This window comes from Bison bison, unplaced genomic scaffold (assembly GCF_000754665.1).
Source record: "Bison bison bison isolate TAMUID 2011002044 unplaced genomic scaffold, Bison_UMD1.0 scf7180017864032, whole genome shotgun sequence".
NCBI lineage: Eukaryota > Metazoa > Chordata > Mammalia > Artiodactyla > Bovidae > Bison > Bison bison.
Genome location: NW_011494604.1, coordinates 2,932,970 through 2,956,631, shown reverse-complemented (window position 1 = coordinate 2,956,631; position 23,662 = coordinate 2,932,970). Strand labels below are relative to the sequence as shown.

The 23,662-nt window shown below is 45.0% G+C and overlaps 1 protein-coding gene across 1 annotated transcript in view; it reads left to right on the top strand.

Moving 5' to 3' along the window:
- ITGB5 (integrin, beta 5) overlaps nt 1-23,662 on the top strand; it is a 106,980-nt gene that overhangs the window by 7,148 nt on the left and 76,170 nt on the right. The window contains exons 2-4 of the mRNA XM_010834281.1: nt 1,135-1,339; nt 11,596-11,845; nt 23,561-23,660. Of these exons, the coding sequence (XP_010832583.1) occupies nt 1,135-1,339; nt 11,596-11,845; nt 23,561-23,660 (555 nt within the window). The remainder of the gene's footprint in view (nt 1-1,134; nt 1,340-11,595; nt 11,846-23,560; nt 23,661-23,662) is intronic.

Below are 23,662 nucleotides of genomic sequence, written 5' to 3'. Positions count from 1 at the left end.
CCAGGCCAAGGGGAGGGGTGTTGGGGTACTAATCACTCTGGGGAGACCGAAGATGCTTTCCTCACCAGCCTGGTGGTGGGGATGTGCACGGGTCTGCTCAAGACATGTGCACTTTGACAATCAGAACTGGGTGGAGGACAACCAGTTCCTCAGGATTCGAGGAGCTGGCAGCAAGGCCCAGTGTGCTGGCAAGAAGTTCAGAAATTCCTTTGCCAAGTAATCTCTGAGCAGCCCCTGAGCCCTCTCAGCTCTGGACAGCTATTCAGTAATTCAACCTCTGCTTCCCACAGCTTAGGACAGCAGATCCATACCTGTAAGGCCCTTAGGACGGTACCTCTCCTTTCCCCTATTGCTGTGATTTTTTGTTTGTTTGTTTTTTTAAACGGCTTCATCAGAATTGCTTTATCAGAGCCTAGCTTGACTGTACAGAACCCAGCTTTGGACTCTTGTAATTTCTAGAATAATCATTTTTCTCAGCTTGTTCCACAAGTGTTTTTGGAGACATTTATATGTATATTTATTGTGGCGTCCCTGAGGTTGTTGACAGGCAAGATCTCCTGTTATGTCAAGAGTTCAATATACAAAATTAAAAAAAAAAAAAACAGTTATAAACAAACAAAATCACAGAAGCTCAGAACAACACATCTGGTTTCACTTACTTAAAAATACTTCACAGTCTCCTTGACTTCCTGGTCTTGACTCTTGCAGAGGCCCTACTGGGCACCTACTGGCCTTGGGATATTGTCTGAGTGACGGCTACTCGGCCACTTGTATCTTTCAAAATTTTTAGTTATGCAACTTTTGACCATATCAGTTGTTTTCTTCCGCTTATCAGGTAGACAGGCACATTTTTTTAAAGAAGCATTTTGACCATTAAAATAACAGTGCGGCCAAATGTTTTACTGTGTGTGTTTACAACTTACAAAATGCCTCCGTGTCCAGCACGTCAGTTCATTATTTAATTCTCGTAATACTCCGTGAAGCATTTGGGGTGGGGGTGACCATCTTGTCCACTTTTGGGAAATGGACCATAGAGGGTCCGTGGTCGAGGGGTGATGATGAATCCACAGCCTGAGGTGCTCTGGAGCCATCCTGACTGCCCCCTGCCCTCTTCCCCTGTTTCCGTGCCTCCAGGACTTTGGCAGCCTGCGGTCGGTCACCTCCCGGTGTGACTTGAAGGCGAACCTGATCAGGAATGGCTGTGGTGGCGAGTTCGAGAGCCCGGCCAGCAGCACCCAGGTTCTGCGGAGCCTGCCGCTCAGCAGCAAGGGCTCCAGCCCAGCGGGGTCCGATGTCATCCAGCTGACACCGCAGGAGGTCACGGTGACCCTGAGGCCCGGTGAGTGCCCTGGGGTGGGCCAGTTCAGGATGGTGGGAAGAGAAGCCTGGCAGGGGAGGGCGATGGGAGGCATGGCTGAGACCCCGGGAAGGGAGGGCCAACGCCTTTGGGATAATAAGAGTATCTTTGCTATTTTAAAAATTGTGAAATATACGTAACATAAAATTTGCCATTTTAACCATTTCTAAGTGTGTATGTCAGTGCCATTAATTGTACTCCCCGTGTTGTCTAACCATCACCACTGTCCATTTCCAGAACTTTTTTCTTATCCCAGACTGAAACTCTGAACCCATTAAATGCTAAGCCCTCAGTCCCTCTCCCCCTCCTCACTGCCCCCCAGTCCCTGGTAGCCACCATTCTACTTTCTGTGTTGTGAATTTGACTACTCCACATACCTCATACAAGTGGACTCCAATACATTTGTCTGTGACTGGAGCATTTCATTTAGTATAACACCCTCCAGGTTCATCCATGAGGTGGCACGTATCTATCTCCTCCATTTTCAAGCTGAATAGTCTTCCATTGGCTGTGTAGACGCAGTTGTTTATCCATCCACCCATGGATGGGCTCTTCAGTTGTTTCCACATCTTGATTGTTATGAGTAATGTTCTTATTTTCGATGGGAGGATGCTGGTATGTTTACTCCTTAGTCCATGCAAGTTTCTAAGGGAACGTGCTACCTCCGGGAGAAAGTATTTTTTCCTGTCAGCAAATCTGAATCAGTGGCATTCTGAAGTGACAGACTTGAGTAGAGGTATTTTTTTCTTTATGACCTTGGAACCTCTGCCTTGGAGTTGATGGTGGCATAAGGGGACTAACAGTTTGCACACATACTATGTGCTAATTACTTGACCTACCCAAAGGTAGCAAACGTAATTTTACACCCGAGGAGCTGTGTGCTCAAGGGCTCGCAGGCAGAGCAGCGAGCCTCGTTCAGTGTTGGGTCTTGTGGTTGCACAGCTCACGGTTTCTTGCTCACCGCTTTTCTCGCCTCATATTCCACACATGAGGTCCCTTGTGATATCAAGGGAGGATGTGAACATGGCCAAATTAGAAAGTATCACTTGTTGAGAGAAGGCAGCCTTTTCCCCCCGAATCCCGTTGACTTTTAGCCTCTTGTCCTTTCTCATTGTCTAGGAAGCCACTCGCAGTAACCATTTCCAGATGGTTCGTTGAGACTTCGGGGTGGCTGGGGCTGTGGGAAGATGAGGGATCTGGTTGGCTGTCCGGGCTTGGGTTCTGGCTCTGTTTCTAGCTCGGGGCCCTGGGCAAGCGGCCCCACTCCTTAGCATCTCAGGGTCTTTGTCACCTTCATTCCTCATAGCCTTATTCAGGGGCTTAAATGAGACTTTCTGTTTAAATACACTGTAAGAACTTTAAATTACTGTTTTCAGAGAGTCATGGCTAAAGATGCAGATTTTGGAGACAGCCACATCTCTATTTGGATAGAGATTCTCATATCTCAGAAACAATCTAGTGTGGCCCTGCACATCGTAAGCATTCAGTCACGCTTCTTCCAGTTGTTAGAAAGGACTCTGAGTCACCGTGTGTTTGAGAATGTCTCATTTCACCTACTGACTTGTCTTGGAAATAAGAAACAAAAGAAGGTGTCAGTGGCCCTGCTGGACATAGAGCAGTGTGAACTGCTGCACAGCCCAGGGCTTAGTGCTGGGTTAGCTCAACATACTGTTCTTACAAGTCATCTGACTGGAAGGGACACTCGGAACCTTTAGTGAGGTTCCGAGCTGAGAGAGAGAAAGGAGCCCTTACAGAACTGTGCGAGTGGGTAGAAAAGAGGAAGCCGAGTGGGCAGATGTTTGATGGTGTCCTCTGGGGAAAGACGAACGCCTCTCCTCACGTTAATCTTTGATTCAGACTCAAGGTCAAGGGCTCTGACCTAGAAGGGGACATAGGCATCCTTGTAGATTAGTAAGTTATCAGAGCACAACGTATGATAAAAATGGTTATTGGCTAACATAAGTGGTGTATTTTCCTTTTTATCTTAAAAACTGTGTAACAGGCACTTCAAGAAAAGCCTTGAAAAATCATCCACTTTAACACTGTTTTCATTTTTGCTAGGTTTTCTGTCTTTATTTATGTATTCGTATTGTTCATATGTTTATGATGTATATATTACTGTGTACCGTTTTCAGTAAGTTTTTGAAAACAAAGACCAAAATTAACACCTCTAAAAGAGTTTGAGGGTCATCATTGAGGGACGTTTTTATTTTGGGAACTCCTCATCTAGAATTGCTCTGAGCCTGTGCTGCTCTCTCCAAGAAATATTCTTCATGGGGGTGAATCCTTATTCTTGAGGGTAGATTTAGTTTAGGGAGAAGCTGGAGGTCACACAAAGCCAAAGATGTCGCAGTTTCAATTCCAGTTTTTAAAATGAGAATTAAGGTGTGGCTCTAAGGCAGAGAGACTGTTGTTTGGTTTGAGTTGTCAATTAGCTTTTGAAGCAGCCCCCAAAGAAATGACTTGAATAAGGGGATCCTCCTTGTGCAAAGTCCTCATAACGTTCAGTTTATGCGCAATGCTTATTTATGCACAAAGGTCAACATACACTCAGTTAAAGAAAGAAAGCAGTCTTATTTGGTATAGTTACATCTCTCACTAAGCATTGTGATTCAGTTTCCAATATTGAAGATAAAAATCCATGATTCTGTGTTTATACAATATCATGATGTGAGGACTGTGTGCAGCTCTGGTCCTATAGAAGGTGCAATAATGGAGAGCCCATTGCAGCCTATAGAGATGAAGATAGAGAATTGGAGAAGAAAATTAGTGAAAAGTGAGGAGGAGACCTGATGAAAATCTGAATTCCTAGAGGCCTAGAACCTCATGAACACGTTTCTTTTTCAAATATAGAAACATGTGATGCCAATGATGCCTCTTAAAATTTTGAAAATTTCAGTATTAATAAAGAGAAATACAGGCAAACCCCAAAAGCAAAACATTTTCAAGATTCATTGATGCTGTAGCATGTTTCAGGACTTCATTCCTTTTTATGGCCAAATAATGTTCCACTGTAGATGTATAGATATACCACATTTAGTTGTTTGGGGGAAGAGAAGAATAGTGTGTTGTAATTAGCAACACTTTCAGTTTACCAAGTGCATACTTATTTCAAGGTAATGCCCCTCTGACTCTGGGGAAGGCATTCAGGTATGCAGTGATTGATTTCTCCATTGTGTATTTTCAGAAATGCTTTTGTGTCTCCTTTGCCCAGCTCCCCCAGACCTCATAATAGGTGTTTGTTGAGTGAAATGTGTAGCACTTTATTAGCTTTATGCCAGACTAGTCAAGGACAGGCTTCAGCGCTATATGTGAGGCACTTCACCTAGGCAAGGTTATTATTCCAGAATAAGCCTGGAAGAAAAAGAACAATTTTCCCTTTTTTTAAGTAGAATTTAAAAAATTTTATTTTGTTTTTTAATTGAGAGATAACTTGCATACTGTATAATTTACCATTTTAAAGTATACGATTCAGTGGTTTGTAGTGTATTTGCAAAGTGGTACAGCATAACCACTATATGAATCCAGGACTTTCTCATCACTACAAAAAGAAAACCCTGTAGCCTTTAATACTCCTTATTCTCTCCCTCCCCACCACATGCACTCAGCCCCTGACAACCACTAATCTGTTCTCAATCTCTGGGGTTTTGCTTACTTTTCATTTCATTTAAATCACATAATATGTGGTCTTTTATGTCTGGCTTCTTTCACTTAAGCAAAATATTTTCAAGATTCATTGATGCTGCAGCATGTATCAGGACTTCATTCCTTTTTATGGCCAAATAATGTTCCACTGTATATGTATAGATATACCACATTTTAGTTGATGAATATTTGGGGCTGTTTTCACTTTGGGACAATTATGACTAATGCTGCTGTGAACATTTATGTACGCATTTTTGTATGGACATATGTTTTCAATAATCTTGAGTGTATAGCTAGGAGTGGAATTGCTGGGTCATATGGTAATTCTGTGTTTAACTTTTTGAGGGACTGCCAAACTTCAAGCAAGATTTTGTATAAACACAAGATCATGTTTTCCATTCTGTTTCCAATCCTGGAAACTGTATGTCAGGATAACAATCTTAAAAAAAACCTTAATGAAGAACATAAAATCCCTAAGAAAGAACATAAACTTTAGAATAAAGCATACTGAAATGGTGAAAAGCTAGGGGTGGAGCAATTAGAAAGGGTTTACTTAAGTCTTGATTTGCCTCAGTCCATTAGTCTCTTAAAAAATGACCTCTGATTGGCAGCTTTAAAGCATTTTTTTTAAATGTTTTATTTTGAAGTAATTTTAGAGTCACAAGAAGTTGCAAAAATAATAGAGAGTCCCTGTGTACCCGTCTCAGCTTTCCCCAAGGATAACTTGTTACGTAACTGGAGTGCATTATCAGAGCCAGGAAACTGCCCTGGGACTGTACTGTTAACTGCAGAGGATGGGTTGCTTTTGAGATGGGCTTCTTTCCATCCCTGTGTACACTGCCTCTCTCCCCACTCTCACATTCTGATTGGAGATGGCACGTGCCTGACTTGGATATTGCGTCTGCTCCCCAGACTGACAATGCACACACTTAAAAACACTTGATGATGGGTGGATAGTGCTTCGCTGTGGGCTGAATGTTTGTATCTCCAACATTCATATGTTGAAATCCTAACCCTCTAATGTGATAGTATTAAGAAGTGAAGTGGGGCCTTTAAGAGATGATTGGGTAATGGGCTGGAACCCTCATGAATGAGATTCGTGGTATAAAAACAAACCCCCCAAACCCCAGAGGGTTCTTCTGCTTGCTTCGGCAGGAAGTCTGTAGTCTGAAACCCAGAAGAGGGCTCTCATCAGAACCCAGCCACACTGGCCTAGTCTTGGTCTTACACTGTTGTTAATTGTGAGAAATAATTTATGTTGTTTATAAGCCACTTGGTCCATGGTACTTGTTATAGCAGCCCAAACTAAGATTATTTTCAAGGAAACTAAAAATGCTGAGCCCTAATTGCTTGGCGTCAGGTACTGTAAAGGTTAATAACGTCTTCTGATAGTTCCATCTGTCGAGTCAGAATTCTGAGGAGGGGGAGTAGCGTTTGGTGCAGCACCCAGCCTTGTTCTGGGCCAGGGAGGCAATTCTTCATTATGGGTCTGGATTTAATTCTGAGTCTTAATTGCCTTCTGCTTCAGTGAGCAGAGAGCTGGGTGATAGTCTTAGAAGTTATGTGCTGGGGCCCTAATTCCCTGTTCAGCTGTAGTCCATTTATAATGTAGCTGATTTTAACGTTTCTTTCAATTTCTAGCACAGAAGTATAATTTTAAGGAATCAAAAACTACTTGCAATGGGGATAGTGAGAGTGTTTATCTGTTAGATGCTACTTTGTCTAAAATATTTGAACACGAGTCAGTTTTAGGGAAACCAAAAGTTGTTGCTAGAATTCTCTACGTTCATTTTCTGGGAATGTTTGTCATCTGGTATATGTTCCCAGGAAAAATAACTTTTCACTTTTTGTTGGAGGGAAGACAGAAGAAAGCTTTAAAAGTACATTTCAGAGGCAATGCTGGTAGATACTTGATTATGGAGGGAGAATCTACACTGAGGAGCCAAGCAGTGGCATGAGTTCTGTGCAGAAACAGCTGAGGCTGGCTGAACTGGAAACTGGAGGAACCAGAGGGGCTGCAGGAGTAGCCGTGTCCTCACAGGTGTGAGGTGATCAGCTTTACTTTGGGGTTTGTTTTATCCTATTTCTCTGATTCTGCTGCTGGGCCCAAGGCGGGGATTTTGTGGACTGGCCCCAGAGAAGAGGGTGACAGCCACACAGGGAGAAGAACCTGTAGGGGTCTTACGGGGACAGGGAGGAGGGGGACGTGTGGGCTGGGCTGGTGTCACCAGAGACAGGCACAGACTGAGTGCCCACAGTGGAGGTGAGCCCGGGTCTCAGCCTCCTGTACTCACAGGAGGTGGCGACTGGTTTAACGTCTCGGGTGGTGCCAAACTGGGCGGCTGGATGTATTATTGAGTGTGTCTCAGTGGCTCAGATGGTAAAGTGTCTGCTTGCAATGCGGGAGACCAGAGTTCGATCCCTGGGTTGGGAAGATCCCCTGGAGAAGGAAATGGCAACCCACTCTGGTATTCTTGCCTGAAAAATCCCAGGAACAGAGGAGCCTGGTAGGCTCCATTTCATGGGGTCGCAAAGAGCTGGACACGACTGAGTGACTTCACTTTCCCTTTCAAGTGTACTTGGTTCCAGAAGTGTACTCAAAGATGGAAAAGGTGCCCCAGACCCTCTCCTGGCAGGAGGTGCCCCTGGCCTGCAGCAGCAGCTTCACCTTCAGTCAGCTAACCCTGGGGCTCCCTCATCAGGGAGTTGGGACACTGTAGCTTAACTCCCACACTTAGCACCCACGCTGAGAACTGGTCCAGAAGTGTCAGTCCCTCCAAAATCTGCTGTTAATTGAGTCCGAGCTTATATTGCTTGCTGTGTAACAGGCCAGTAAATCAAGAGACAAGTTGTTGGGACAAGGAATAATGACTTTATTCAAAAAGCCAGCAGACCAAGGAGATGGTGGACTAGTGTCCCAGAGAAGCATCTTCTCTGAATTAGAATTCAGGCTTCGTCCCTAATGGCTCAGCTGGTAAAGAATCCGCCTGCAATGCGGGAGACCTAGGTTTGATGCCTGGGTTGGGAAGAGCCCCTGGAGAAGGGAAAGGCTATCCACTCCAGCATTCTGGCCTAGATAATTCCATGCACTGTATAGTCCATGGCGTCGCAAAGAGTTGGACACTACTGAGCGACTTTTGCTTTAACTTTTATACTAAAAGGAGAGGAGGCAAAGGCTTAGTTCCCAGCAGGCTTCAAAGGAGATGTTTTAATTTCTTCCTTCCTGCAGCCATTCACAGGTAAGCCTGGTTGGGATGTTTCTTTCGAGCAGATAAGCAATGGTACCTGGGAGGCAGGGTTCCCTGAGATGGGCCAATATGTGTAATTTAAGTTTATAGACAACATCCCTTTTAATTTGTGACAAAGGTTCTTCCTCGATTACATTGACAGAAATTCCATTATTGTCAAGGACTAGTGAGGAGTTTGTAGCATTTAAAATCCAGCATAGATAAGATAGCCGTAAACCCTTATTTTGAACATTAATGATTTAACCCTTTTTCATATATTCCTCCATTTTTGGAAAACTTGGAGAGAAATTTTTTTTTTTTTTTTTTTAGCATTTGCAGCCTCCCTTTGGGGAGGGGTGTGTGTGTGTGTGTTTTAGTGATCAGCTTCTCTTAGAATTTACTGGCAATAGATTTCTTACTTCAAAATAGAGAACCTCTTGCATACAGAGAGACCTATGTATCACATCTTGTTTCTCTGTTTGCCTTCATGTCTGGAAAATTTGGAGTTAAGTATAATACCGAAGGCTGTTAGCCATTCACACTCAAGTTTTTGGCAGAATGTTCTGTCTCTCTTTTTAGCCCCACAGGAAATTGCTTTAATAATTGACTTTCAGGGGACCTGGGGTTGAAGTTTTTCTTGCATAGAAGCATTTGTACAGTGTTTTTATATATATATGTGTGTGTATATATATATAGAGAGAGTCTCCTCCGCACCCACAGTAATGAACATCTTCCCCATTTTACTGATCTAGAAACTGGGCAGCAAGTTTAAAGGAGCCTGAGGTCTGGAATCCTTGGTGACAAGGTCTGGATTCCAACCTGGCTCTTGCTCTCCAAGGCTAGTGTCTACTTCTCTCCCGTGGATGCCTCCCAGCCTCCATGAATCCAAGCTGGTTCCCTGTTTCCTGGTCCTAAAGTGCTCATCTGTTAACTGGTCATAATCCCCCCAAAGGTGGAAGCAGATTCTGGATTAAAGAAGAAGATCCCAAGCTGGGAACTTGGGGGAAGGGCACAGGTCAGAAAACCAAAGAAGACCCTGCAAAGAGGTCATAGGCTTGGATGGAGGGGACATGTCCGCAGGCCGCCGCCCCTCCCCGACTGTGGTGTGGCATCCAGGGATGGGAGGGGCCGTGTGCTGAGAGCTGCTCTCTCTGCCTCATGGGAACCAGAGACAAATACTGTAGCAGTCCGGAATTCATTCTGGAAGAAATCTCGAACATTCCTCTGAGTCAGACTCCAGTGGTTTTTTAAAAATAGACTCATACCAACAGGCAGCCCAAACTACATCAATCTCCAGGTGGCTTGAGCAGCACATGCAAGGACAAGTCAGGGGAAGCAGGCTGGGCTCCGCCACTCAGGCTACAGTGGTAATTATAGTAATCATTCTGCATTTGGGCAGGCCTTCACTGCTTGCAAGACTCCTTCCCACGCGAGTGCTTCATAGACTTAATGCTGGGTGCCGTTATTGCCATTTTACAGTTAAGGAAATGGAGATTTGAGTGGCATCCCTAGTTGAGGGGCAAAGCTGGAATTTGGACTAAAATCTTTGGGTCCTTAGATTCTTCACAGTCTAATTAATGAAGTATGCCTCGTCTGGGATGGGAGGAGGGGAGGGAGAACAGACCACTGGGTCTCCCATCCTGCAAGTTCAAGAAGGCTTCAACCCACTGGTTGTCAGCTAGAGGTGAAAGATTGGTTCCTCTGAAATGTCTCTGTGGGCGTATGAGGTGTGGACCCTCATGTGGGAGCAAAGTCACCTTCGACATTGCACCTCTGAACACAAGAGAGTACATCCACATTTCAAACGTGTGTGGGCAGTTCTACGCAAAGAGTTCAAAGACATCTCTTGGTGTCTCTGGGAGGCTAATAATTTTGATGGCAGATAGAATCACCTGGTAGGATTTACTTCTTGAAATTATGTCTGAACAGTGTGTTTTTAGAGGTTATGAAATGATGAAGAATCATTGTCCTGGCATGCATTCCCCAGTTACTGCGCTGACTTGGGCCTTTTTGCACAGCCCGTGGGGCAAGCTTGCAGAGGCCACGCCTCCCAGACACTGCCTTTTTCTCTTTGTTCTTTTCCTCTGAATCAATTTCTTTTTCCTTTGTCTGTTGACTGTCTTATTATAGAACCAAAAACCGTTTTCTCTCTTATAGCTGTAGATAAATCTAATAGTTTTTTTTTTTCCTTTTCTTTTTGATGGTGCTAAAATTTGTAATACTCTCCTATTTATAGATAATTTATGATAATGGTTTGTGTCTGCAATGTCAAATATGCCCTAGAACTAAATACTATTGTTTGCTAAATGGCTAGAGAGGTAGAAATAGGTGACACAATATAAGCGTAAACATTTTTGCCCTTGTGGGGGTATTTTAAGTAACCACCTTTGTTTTCCCCCTTTCTCTTGCCTTCTCCTCTCTCTTGCCACCTGAGTTCTTATATCTGTACCCTTCTTTTGTTCATTTCTTCCCTGTTTTCTGTTTCACACACACCTTTATAGTCTCCTGGCCATACTCCCACCCATGTGGTAGGTGGACTACTTCCACCCAGTTTGTGTCCATGGAATTGTCTGATTCACTATCCACCAATTACCTAAAGTTGTTTTTGCTGAGAAAACAGAACACTGCTAAGGAGACTCATTCTTAAAGAGTTTCCTTAAAAATTGCTGAGCCCTGTGTGTGAAAAGAGTGGTTTCCCTAGTGGCTTAGATGGTAAAGCATCTGCCTACAATACGGGAGACCTGGGTTCGATGCCTGGGTGGGAAAGATCCCCTAGCAAAGGAAATGGCAATGCATTCCAGTACTCCTGCCTGGAAAATGCCATGGATGGAGGAACCTGGTAGGCTGTGGTCCGTGGGGTCACAGAGACCCCATGTGTGCGAAAGGAAAATGCCATGGATGGAGGAACCTGGTAGGCTGTGGTCCGTGGGGTCACAGAGACCCCATGTGTGCGAAAGGAAAATGCCATGGATGGAGGAACCTGGTAGGCTGTGGTCCGTGGGGTCACAAAGACCCCATGTGTGCGAAAGGAGAATGCCATGGATGGAGGAACCTGGTAGGCTGTGGTCCGTGGGGTCACAGAGACCCCATGTGTGCGAAAGGAGAATGCCATGGATGGAGGAACCTGGTAGGCTGTGGTCCGTGGGGTCACAGAGACCCCATGTGAGCAAGAGGAGAACCTAGAGCTGCATCCTTAGCACCCGTATCCATCAGTCACTGCTTCCAGGAAAAAGATGTCTTCCAAGAGGCACACGGTCACTAAAGAAAAGTCGCAGGTGGACCGGCTTTGAAAGCAAAACCCATCCCTTCCGCCCCAGCAAACTGGATGACCTACCTCTAACACGCATGGTCTCTCGGTTGGCACAGGTGACAAGACTGCATTCCAGCTGCAGGTTCGACAGGTGGAGGATTATCCCGTGGACTTGTACTACCTGATGGACCTCTCTCTGTCCATGAAGGATGACCTGGAAAACATCCGGAGCCTGGGCACCAAGCTAGCTGAGGAGATGAGGAAGCTCACCAGCAACTTCCGGTTGGGGTTTGGGTCTTTCGTAGACAAGAACATCTCTCCTTTCTCCTACACAGCGCCGAGGTACCAGACCAACCCATGCATTGGGTGAGTGACAACCACCCTTCTGTTGGGTATTTAAGGATGGAGAAATGGTTCAGCAGGAAGACTGACCCTAAAGAAAGGCCTAGGGAGGTCATATCTGGGTGGGGGAGGGAACCTGGCTTAGGTGTCAAATTTGCTGAAGGATGTTCTGGCTCTGTTCTCCCTCTGCTTGAGAAGAAAGAAGTTGTTACAAGGTTGCGTAACACTACAGTGATGATAGCTCATTTGTTTTCCTGCCTGCCTGACACAGCAGTGTTTTCTACATTAGTAGATTTTAGAGAGTGTTCTCAGGAAGTGATGGACACCGATAATCCGGAGCAGGCAGAATAATTTAAACTTTCCCCTTGTTTAGAGTAACTCAGGTGTTTGGAATGAGTGAATTCAGTCTGTTCCTATTGTTTATATAAATAACTATAATTACCTTGACAAAACAAAATGAAAACCCTGCCCTTTATAAGTGTGATTTTTTTTTTTTTCTAACATAAGTACTTGAATTAGAAAAGATTTGACACATTATTAGAGAACAGCAGTTTCTAACTATGGCAATGAACAAATCTAAAAAATTATGTAGTGACTCAAGCTTGATGGAAGTTTATTTTTTGAACTCATCTAAGGGCAAATGGGTCTCCTGATCAGTGGGTACCTGTCCTCTAAGCAGTGACTTGGGACCCAGGCTCCATTGGTTCATGTGTGGCTTGTAAGGTCATCGTGCCTCGAGGATTGCTCCTAGGAGGATACTCTGGACCGGAAGAGAGTGGCCTCTGCTCCTACATTCGTTTCTGTAGTACTGGGTTCTACAGGGAGGCTGGGAGCTAGGTTGGCTGTGCACAGTAGGGAGATAAATGAGTTGATGAATAGGTTTCTGCCCTGGTACATTTGTGTATTGGAGATGGAGGATCTCTTCCAAACACAACCTCTGTGAGGTGGGTTTGTTCAGATGGCAAGACTATGTGGTGTGACAACAATGAGTGATAACCTTCAACTTTTTCTTATCTCTTCTCCATATTCAGCTTTGGTTAGGCTTTGGCATCTGAGGCCCCAAAACAGTTACTAGATAAGGAATAGGTAAGACTTAAGTTCTTACTAAGTGTCAGGCACCCACTGTACTTCATACCTTATATGGATTGTCTCATTTAAATTTCCTAGCAATCTTTTGAGGTTTCTAAAGTAGAAATGAGCTGTAGTTTTAAGATAAGGAAAGTGAGGCTTAAAAAGAATAAATAACTTACCCAAGATTATACAAATAGTAAGGGGCTTCCCTGGTGGCTCAACCAGTAAAGAATCTTCCTGCAGTGTGGGAGACCTGGGTTCAATCCCTAGGTCAGGAAGATCCCCTGGAGAAGCGAATGGCAACCCACTCCAGTATTCTTGCTGGAGAATCCCATGGACAGAGGAGCCTGGTAGGCTACAGTCCATGGGGTTGCACAGAGTCGGACATGACTGAGGGACTAGCACTATCTATCCACACTTGGAATATGAATCAAGATGAACTACTTCCAGAGTCTGTTTCCATTAATGCTTATTTTTACCCCGTCCAAATCACACCACTGCACAGTTGCTTTATTTGAGTTTCAGTAATAATACAGTGAAGATCGCTCAGTAGTGTCCGACTCTTTGCGACCCCATGGACTGTCTACCAGGCTCCTCTGTCCATGGGATTTTCCAGGCAATAGTACTGGAGTGGATTGCCATTTCCTTCTCCAGGGAACTTCCCAACCCAGGGATCGAACCTGGGTCTCTCACATTGTAGACAGACGCTTAACCGTCTGAGCCACCAGGGAAGTCCAATACCCATTCCCAAACCACCCAGCCTTCAGGGCACTTGCATAAGGGTCATGTTATCTATGCTGCAGTAATAAGCAATCAATCCCCAGATCTCAGTGGCTCAACACAATGAAAGTTTATTTCTTGCTTGTACAGAATCTCGGAAGAGCTACTTTCTGTTGCAGCTCTTCTTCAAGGGGTGACTCAGGGATTCAGGCATCTTGTGATGTCTTTTGATTCTTTGTTTCCTTGACTTTCCCTGAAGGGAAGGGGCTGTTCTTAAGCCCCTGAGCCTGTCTGTCCTCTTGGCTCCCGTTCGGCAGCCTCAACAGTTTTCAGGTCTGGTTTGGGCTGGGTGGGGGGAGGGCCGAGGTGATAGTTATGCTGGTATTGTGTGTTCTGAAACCTTCATCCCTCTGTACATTCTTCTGGAAGTTAGCTTCCAGATCTTCTTAGATCTTCTCCGGGGATTGCAATAACACAGTGGTGGAGAAAACAAAAACAAATTTTAGATACAGATGAAATTCTGAGCGCCTTAACCATGAAGAGGTGCTAGGTGTCCTCATTTGCGGGGTTTGGCTTCCTCCTGGCCACTGCTGGCTGTGGTGTTATTGTTACTTTGGTCCTCTCCCCGAGTCCCCTGCGCCACATCTTTTTGTTGGAGTTCTGTTACTTGCCAGGAGCAACAGCATCTTAATCAAAAGTTTTTTCAGTTCATCCGGAATGGTGATTCTTTCTGTTGCTTTTCCTCTCTGCCCTCTGGCTGGGCCCTGTCTCTGGACAGGCAGGGTGTGTCTGTACTTCGATTCTTCTGGGGACCATCGGCAAACTGTCAGATGCTAGATTGGAAGCTGGCAGAGGATGAAGGGCTGGCTCGGGGCCCTCAGCATTGAGTATTCAAGGTTATTACACTCTCATTCAGAGCTGCTTCTCCAAGCCCTAGAAGGCAGAACCAACTGCAGACAGAAGTTTTGACAGTGAGTACAAGGCACACTGACAGGCTGCTTGGGAGACAGGAAATCCGGTGAAAGAATGGGGGTTTGAAAGGAAACATCAGATCTGAGCTATGCAGATCCCTCCTGCCTAAGCTGGGCAGCACTTGAGGGAGTTGCTCCCTGAATCAGTGAGCAGGCTGAGATAGATGTCCTGCATCCAGGCAGTGGACTCTGCTGTCGCCTGGGTGTCCTCGGAGATCTCCCGCCACCTCTCGGAGAGAACAGAGCGAGAGGATGTAGGCAGCTGTTTCTGCCCTTGATCCAGCCTGTACATGGGCTTTGTTTGCTTTCCTAAGTGTCAATGGCACTGTGAATTAGTTACCAACAATTAAGATAAAAGATTTAACAAAGAATGGCCAGGATTTCTAGGTTTTCTCCAAAAACTAGGAGGTCTGGTAAAGCAGGCTGGTTTCACATGTTATTAGCTGCCACAGTCCCTACCTCTCCCTCTTGTCTCCCAGCTGGTCTCATTCACTGGTTCTGTTACTGGGCCCTCTCTAGATTCTTGGATAGCAATGCCATAGAAACAAATGTTGCTCCCATAAGACTCTTAGACAAGCAGAGCTTTTTATTGAAAGGATAGCTTATGCATAAGAAAGAAGGTGGAAAAGAATGTCAGTTCCCCAAAGACTGTCTGATAAGGGGTTTTAAAAGCAGTGTGAGGGAAGAGGGGCTGTGGTTTGCCTGATGAGCTTGTGCTCAGTTCTTAGATTGGTTGGCATCAGGGTGAAATTTTGAGCATCATCACCCTCTGTGTGCCTGCAGTCAGCAGTTTTCGGCTTGTGGAGGGGGCGGGGCGGGCCTGCTTCCTGCAAAAACAACTTAGGAATGTGTGTCAAGGTTTTATCTATATCTTTTGGGGAACTGGGAGTTTGGCAATTCTGCTAGGTGGTGGTTTTATGGTTCCACTTTTGTCTTTTGAAAGCCATGTACAGACAATCTCATGTACAGAGATGGAGCTCGTCTTTTATGCCTGTGGGTCTTTAGTTGTTGTCTCAGAAGCCCAAGCTTTTAGGCGCTGTTCTTCTGGCCTGTGAAGCCCACTTGCTCAAGGCCTTTCGCTCAGTTCTGTTCCAGAATGGCTGTACTCTTGTCTCCCTATCTCATCTTGAGTTCTGTGCTTGGCTCTGTAGATGCTGTCTGGGATCCTTGTCTGTTCTTTTCCTTCCACTCACGCGGAAAGAAGATCACAGTGTTCTCCCCCAGTGGTACGTTCTGTAGGTTTTTCTCCCTATGATGCTGGAAGCAGCAGTAGTAGCCCCTGGGAAGTTCTGGGGAGATGGGGGTCAGGAGGAACAATCTGACCACCTGTGCAGGACATCTCAGAAGAGAACCAGTTTCTCATGGGGCTTTCCTAAGGTGTGTCCCTCCTCCTGCTCCAGATGTTTCTGCCAAAGGATGAAAATCCTAGACTTATCTTCTCCCATCTTAGAATGAACCAGAAATGCCAGAACTGAAGTCAGTAGTACTAGGGCTGCCATAAGAAGAAAAAACAAAAAATAGTTTAATCATCAGATTAAAGAACTGTTTAATTCTTTAATCAGAATTTCTGAATTTAATCAGCAGCTCTGGGTATTAGCAATACTGTGTTCCTATACTATTCTGGGTAATAGGAATAGTGTCCTTGGGAAGAGTCACATCATATTCACTGATACAGGATTTGACGGATTAATCCAGCCTGGTATTTCTGGTTCTGAACCTTTTTCTTTTGTTAGAGGTATAGAAGCAGCTCATAGAAACAGACTATAGAGTGGCGGTTGCCAGAGGCTGGGGATTTGGGGGTGGGGGAAAGGGGGAGAAGTTGGTCAAAGGGTGCAGACTTCCAGTTATAAGGTGAATACATTCTGGAACTTTAATACACAGTGTGGTGGCGGTAGTCAACAATACTGTATTTGAAATACATAATTGTATACTTGAAAGTTGTGAAAGAGTTGTTAAATGTTCTCACGCCCACGCACAAACAGGGGAAGTACATATCTAAAAATCTTTGCAAATGAGATAAGACATTTTGTCTTTTATTGTTTATATTTTTTTCCTTAACCCTTTGTATTTCTTCCAAGAGGTCATGGTACTCCTTTACCACCTCGAAGGCATTATTTTATCATCTTCTAGAATGTTCTGTGGCTGGTGAGAAGTCTGCTGTCCATCTAATGGTTTTCCTTCTCTCTGGTAACTTTTAATATTTCCCTGTTTTTTCATGTCCTATACAGATAGGCACTCCAGTGTGACTAGGTTGGATTCAAGTACTTTTATTTGCGTTGTGTAGAGCTTGCTCTGCTTGTTTAATTCAAGAGTACAGCTCTGTTCTTGAAGGTTTTCGGACATCTGATTGCCTCCTCTGATGCTCTTCGTTTTCTTTCTGACACTGCTAGATGTGTGTTGGAGCCACTCATTCTAAACATCATGTTTCTTAAGTTTTCTTCCATAATTTCTCTCTCTTTCTTTCCTTTAGCTGCATAATAGAAAATGTCTTCCAGTTTACCATTTTGTTCTTCAATTTTTAAAAAAATCTTTATTTTATATTGGAGGATAGTTGAGTACCAGTGCTGTGTTAGTTTCAGGTGTACAGAACAGTGCTTCAGTTATATCTATACATGCATCTCTTCTTTTTCAAATTCTTTCCCATTTAGGTTATTACAGAATATTGAGCAGCATTCCCTGTGCTATACAGTAGGTCCTTGTTGGTTATCTATTTTAAATATAGCGGTGTGTACATGTCAGTCCCAAACTCCCAATCTACCTTTCCCCCCCCTCCCCCCTTCCCTGGAACCATAAGCTCCTACTCTTAAGTCTGTGTGAGTCTGTTTCTGTTTTGTAAGTAAGTTCATTCATATGTTTTTTTTTTAGATTCCACATGTGTGCCATGCTGCTGCTGCATATGCAATTTGTCTTTCTCTGTCTCACTTCACTTCGTGTGATAATCTCCAGGTCCATCCATATGGCTGCAAATGGCATTATTCCATCTTTTTAATGGCTGAGTAATATTCCATTATATATATATGCACCACACATCTCTTGATGGACGTGTGGGTTGCTTCCATGTCTTGTCTATTGCAAACAGCGCTGCAGTGCACATTGGGGTGCCTTCATCCTTTCAAACCATGTTTTTCTCTGGATTATGCATAGGAGTGGGAATCCTGGGTCATAGGGCATGGCAACCCTCTCAGTATTCTTGCCTGGAGAATCCCCATAGACAGAGGATCCTGGTGGGCTACAGTGCATGCGGTCGAAAAGAGCAGGATACGACTGAGTGACTAAGCACAGCACAGCACATAGTGTTTCTATTTTTAGTTTCTTAGGGAACCTCTATACCATTCTCCATAGTGGCTGTACCAGTTTGTATTCCCATCAGTAGTGTAGGGGGGTTCCCTTTTCTCCACATCCTCTCCAGCATTTATTGTTTGTAGATTTTTTGCTGATGGCCATTCTGACTTATGTGAGGTGATATCTCATTGTAGTTTTGATTTGCATTTCTCTAATAATTAATGATGTTGAGCATCTTTTCATACGCTATCTCTTGGCCATCTGTATGTCTTCTTTGGAGATATGTCTGTTTAGGTCTTCTCTCTCTCTTTTAAATTTATTGGCTATGCTGGGTCTTCGTTGCTACTTCGGCTTTTCTCTAGTTGTGGTGAGCAGGGACTACTCTCTAGTTGCGGTGTCCAGGCTTCTTTTGCCGTGGAATGCGGGCTTCAGCAGTAGTGGCACTTGGGCTTGGTAGTTTTGGTTCCCAGGCTCTAAAGCATGGGCTCAGTAGTTGTGGCATAGAGGCTTAGTTTTTCCGAGGCATGTAGGATCTTCCCAGACCAGGGATCGAACTCGAGTCTTCTACATTGGCAGGCAGATTCTTTACCACCAAGCCACCAGGGAAGCCCCAAAGTCTTCTCATTTTTTGATTGAACTGTTTGTTGTCTTATATTGAGCCACATGAGCTGTTTGTAAATTTTGAGACTAATCCCTTGTTGGTCACATCATTTGCAAATATTTTCTCCCAATCCATGGGCTGACTTTTCATTTTATTTATGGTTTCCTTTGCTGTGCAAAAAAAGCTTTTGAGTTTAATTAGGTCCCATTTGTTTATTTTTGTTTTTATTTCCATTAATCTGGGAGACAGCTCAAAAAAGATATTGCTGCAGTTTTATGTCAAAGAGTGTTCTGCCTATGTTTTCCTGTAAGAATTTTATGGTGTCTGGTCTTATATTTAGGACTTTAATCCATTTTGAGTTTATTTTTGTGTGTGGAGTTAAAGAATGTTCTAATTTCATTTTTTTACATGTTGCTGTCCGGATTTCCCAGCACTGTTTATGGAAGAGAGTGTCTTTTCTTCATTGTATAGTCTTGCCTCTTATGTTGTAGATTAATTGACCATAGGTGCATGGGCTTATTTCTGCACTTTTTATGCTGTTCCATTGATGTATATTTCTGTTTTTGTGCCAGTGCCTTGTTCTTTAGTTTTTAAATTCATGCACCGAAGTTTCATTTTTGAATTTGAGTGACAATATTTTGTCTTTTTTTCAGACTTTTGCTTTTTTATAATATTTTTTCATAACCTTCTGATTATTTTTTCTCCCTAATACTATCCCATTCTAGTCTTTGGTATTTATTCCTTCTTCTCCTCAGTGTTTTAAATATGTTTGTTTTAAAGTGCTTTAGATCATTGTGCTATCTGTTTCTTGAAGATCCTTCAGTTGGTTGCATTTGCTACATTCCTTCATGGTGGTTCATTTCTCATAGGGTCTGTAACATTTTCCTTAGCTCCTCTTTAGAAGAGGTTGTTTTCCATCAGGGGATCCTATGTCCCAGGTATGCTGGCTTCCCTGCAGGGTGGTTTTTTGTTCCCTGCTTCCAGGATTCTCCAAGTCTCACTGTGGGACTAGTTCTCCTGTTTTGTTTCTCAGCAGGGGGGTTCCTTCCTTGTATAAGTAATGAATTCTGACTTGTTCAGGCCTGGGGTTACAATCTTTGTGGGTGATTCATCCCACCCTGGCCCTGGAGTGCATCTTCCTTGCTTCTTTCCCAAGCCAGGGGCTGGAATTTTTCTGGTTTTAATTTTAGTGACAGGGCAACTCTTCGTGGCCCACAGCTTTATGCAGAGAACCCTGTTCCGATGCTTGACCCTGTGTGGCTGAAGTCCATCATCCCTGATAGAACCTGGCCCCAAGCCCCAGACTCTCATATTGAAAACATTGAGGAGAAGAAGGAAGAAATACCAAAGACTAGAATGGGATTTTATTAGGGAGAAAAAACAATCAGAAGGTTATGAAAAAATATTATAAAAAAGCAACCCAGTGTAACCAACTAGGGTTCTTGGCCTCCTTAAGCAATAGAAATTAATCAGAGGCCAGACGAGAAATTCAGGCAAGGCTTTATTGAGGTCTCTGCTGCAGCAGGGGCAAGTAAGAACGATCAACAGGTTCTCTTGCTTGCTTGCTTCCCGTCCCCCCACACCACCCCCCGCCCCGTTGGAGCCGGGAGTGGTGGTGAGCTTGTTCCTTATATGGGCTGAGGGTAGGGGAGCATCCAGGGGTCGGGCTGGAGGGGGGCTTAGGTGGTCTGCCCATCCCTTCAGTGGTATTGCATGCAAGGGGGCATGTGTAGTACCCTGCTTTTGCTCCTGACCCTCTGCTTTTTTACTCCAGGCTCTTCAAAAGTGGCAGATGGGTTTTTTGGACTCTTATATCTTTTGTCCAGTCTGCCCCAGCTGCACATGCGCTCCGTCTTGCACAGTTTCTTTGTATTTTGTTGCTTGAGGAGAGATGTGTCCAGGTGCAAGCATTGCAGCACTACAGCAAAGGGGCCCAGGTCTCAGCCTCTCTGACAACATGCCATGGTGGGGCGGCAGAGGGCCCCTTTGCCACGAGATCCCTGCTCACTGCTTTTCCTGCTCACTACTTCCCACCTACTCTTAAGTCCGTCCATTTGTGCAGTGCTTTCTTCTCCGTTCCTGGCACCTGGGATTTCCCTGCGAAGCTTCCAGTCTTGGCTACATATTAACATTTTTCAAGATTAGATTTTTACACAGCAGTTCTCTTTGTTTAGAAGAAGAGGGGAGGTCTTTCTCTGTCAGCTCCAGGGTCCACAGTATTATTGTTCTGAAGCATTAGAGTGTTTTCTGGATTTGCCTAGATTTAATGTCTTCAAATGGGATTCACTTTTTATACACACATGCGCCCCCAAGCTCTTTAAGCATATATATTTTATTCATCTTCCTGGTTCATCATCCTTAATTTAGTAACAATTTAGTAGGCCCTCAATCTGGGGTCCTACAGCAGAGACACAGGTTGGGGGGTGGGTGGGCTTCCTGACACAAGATCATCGAACACCCAGATCTTCAGGTTCCTCAGTCAGCTCTCCCAGGGGGAAAATAACTAGTCACAGGTGACATTATTTTCCAGTGACTGCAGAGACGTTCAACAGAGCCTGTGTGACAACGCTGTTTTCCTCTCTAAGAGGTGCCTCTGATTTGGTTGTAATAAAGTTCTCTGCAGTGAAGACTTCTCTCTGGTAAATGCATTCTCTAGTTCCTGATTATTAATAGTAATTATCTGCAGTAAAAATGTATCTATTTAACTGTCCTTTGCAGGAAGGGAAGGGAAAGGTGAAAAATGCTGATTTAGCTGAGCTTTTCTGGTTTTCTCATTGAACAGCAGTTGCTGTTCTGTTCTCCTCCCTTCCTCAACCAACCCCATCAGCCATAGCAGTAAATACCCGTAGTCCACAACCATGGGCCAGCACAGCACAGGGTGAAGTTGCTTCAAGGGCGAGGAAGAGTCTGTGTACATTTTTTCCCTCCTGGGTCCCTCTATTTGCCAGATCACCACAGTGGGACTCACTTCCTATTTCTCAGCTCACTTCCTATTTCCAGCTGGGAATGCAATTTCCGTGACCTTTCTCTTTATGGCCAGCTGAGAATGGGAATATAAAGTTTGGATGGCCTGGAGTCATGGGTTATAGACAAGCTTGATCTGTGCAAACACAAGGGGTGGGGAAAGATTTAGGTGGAAGGAAGAGGGAGTAAAACAAAGGAAAGGCAAACAGGGACAGCCTCTGATGGTTCTCCTCATCCGGGAGGCACCACAGCCATTACAGCAGTGGGGTTGACCATCCACAGCTGGCTTGCAGCTGGTGACTGATGGAGCAGGTACTGAAGGACCTGAGAGGAATGGGGCAGCCTCTTAGAAAGCCCAGGGTTGCCTCTTGTGGAGGAGGGGAGCCTCTCAGACCTGCCCTGGCTGCCCTTCAAGGTGCAATTAGGCAGGAGCTGCTAGGTCCTGAGCCGGCTTCCCTTCTCATGCACATGGCTTGGATTGGGTTATGAAGCCATCCCCTTGTGCCTGTCTGTTAAGTTTGGTTTTCATCTTTATTCTGAAAGAGAAGCTTCCTTAGCATGGCCACAGACCTGCACAGTCTGTCCAGCTGGCCGCCCAGCTGCCTCACTGCCCATCTTTGCTCTTACTCCCAGCCCTACGGTCTCGCTGGCCGCCCTCCGCCCTTGGGCTCACCTCTGCCGCAGGGCCTTGTATTTACTCTTCCCTCTCCCCCTGTATCTAGTGGACCTTCCTGGAAGCGGTGTCAAGCCTCTCACCCTATTCTGTTGGCTGTGTGCCCAACTGACACTCCTGCAGCTATGGTTGGGATCTAACTTCCTCCAGGAATGGGGCCACTTGGATCTCTACTGTGGACTGAAGATGAGAACACCCAACACTCCGGAGAGTTGTTTTTCGTTATTGTTCAGTCACTAAGTTGTGTCTGACTCTTTGCAATCCTGTGGACTGCAGCACGCCAGGCTTCCCTGTCCTTCACCATCTCCTGGAATTGGCTCAAACTCCCTGGTGGCTCAGACGGTAAAGTGTCTGTGTACAATGCAGGAGACCCGGGTTCAATCCCTGGGTTGGGAAGATCCCCTGGAGAAGGAAATGGCAGCCCACTCCAGGACTATTGCCTGGAAAATCCCATGGACGGAGGAGCCTGGTAGGCTACAGTCCATGGGGTTGCAAAGAGTTGGACACGACTGAGCGACTTCACTTTCACTTTCATGTCCATTGAGTCAGTGATGCCATCCAGACATCTCATCCTCTGTTGTCCCTTTCTCCTTCTGCTCTCTATCTTTCCCAGCATCAGGGTCCTTTCCCACAAGAGGGCTCTTCCCATCAGGTGGCCAAAGTATTGGAGCCTCAGCATCGGTCCTTCCAATGAATATTCAGGAGAGAGATATGGCATTAGCCTTCTATTGAGATGTGATACTTCCCTCTTTCCAAATTTCCAGATAGAATATTCCATTTCAAGATGATTTGCTTCTAAATGATTTCTCTTTGCATGCATCTGGGAGAGCTGACAGTTTATCATTCCAATATTTATAAATGAATGAGGAGGCAGGAAGGGCATTTTCATTCCTGTTGCATTTAGTGTTTGCTCATGTGCCAGCGTGTCCTGGTTGTCTCTGAGTGGGTTGACAGGAGAGGTTATGTGATCTTTTATCATGTGACAGCAGCAAAGTGGATGTGAGAAGCTGGTTTTGTAAAGTCACTCTGCCATCCCTTGACACTGCCCGCCTTCGCCAGCCCCAAAACGCCCCCACCCCCTTCCTTAGGCACTGCTGAGGCTATGATGCCCGTGCTCCAGGCCCTTGCCTCTTCAAGGCGCATGTCAGGGCTCCTCTGTGGCATCTTCCTCAGACTGCAGAAGCCCATCGTTACCTCCGCTTCTTTTGACCTGTTTGTCCATTTCATGCATTTACAGCCTAATGCATGCTGTCTTTCCTGCTGATTAGGACTTGTGTTTGGGAGGTAGGAGCTGTTACTGCTCTGTTGTCCCCCGTGTATCTGTCCCAGGGGCACTTGGTAGGTGGCTGAGTATTCGTTGGTCCCACTCAGAGCACTCAGTAAAGGCACAGAGTATGTTGTTGTTTAAGATTTTAAGATAATGAAGGAAACGTGACTCTTGTCCTCTTTCTCTCTAGTTACAAGCTGTTCCCAAACTGTGTCCCCTCCTTTGGGTTCCGCCACTTGCTGCCTCTCACGGACAGAGTGGACAGCTTCAATGAGGAAGTTCGGAAGCAGAG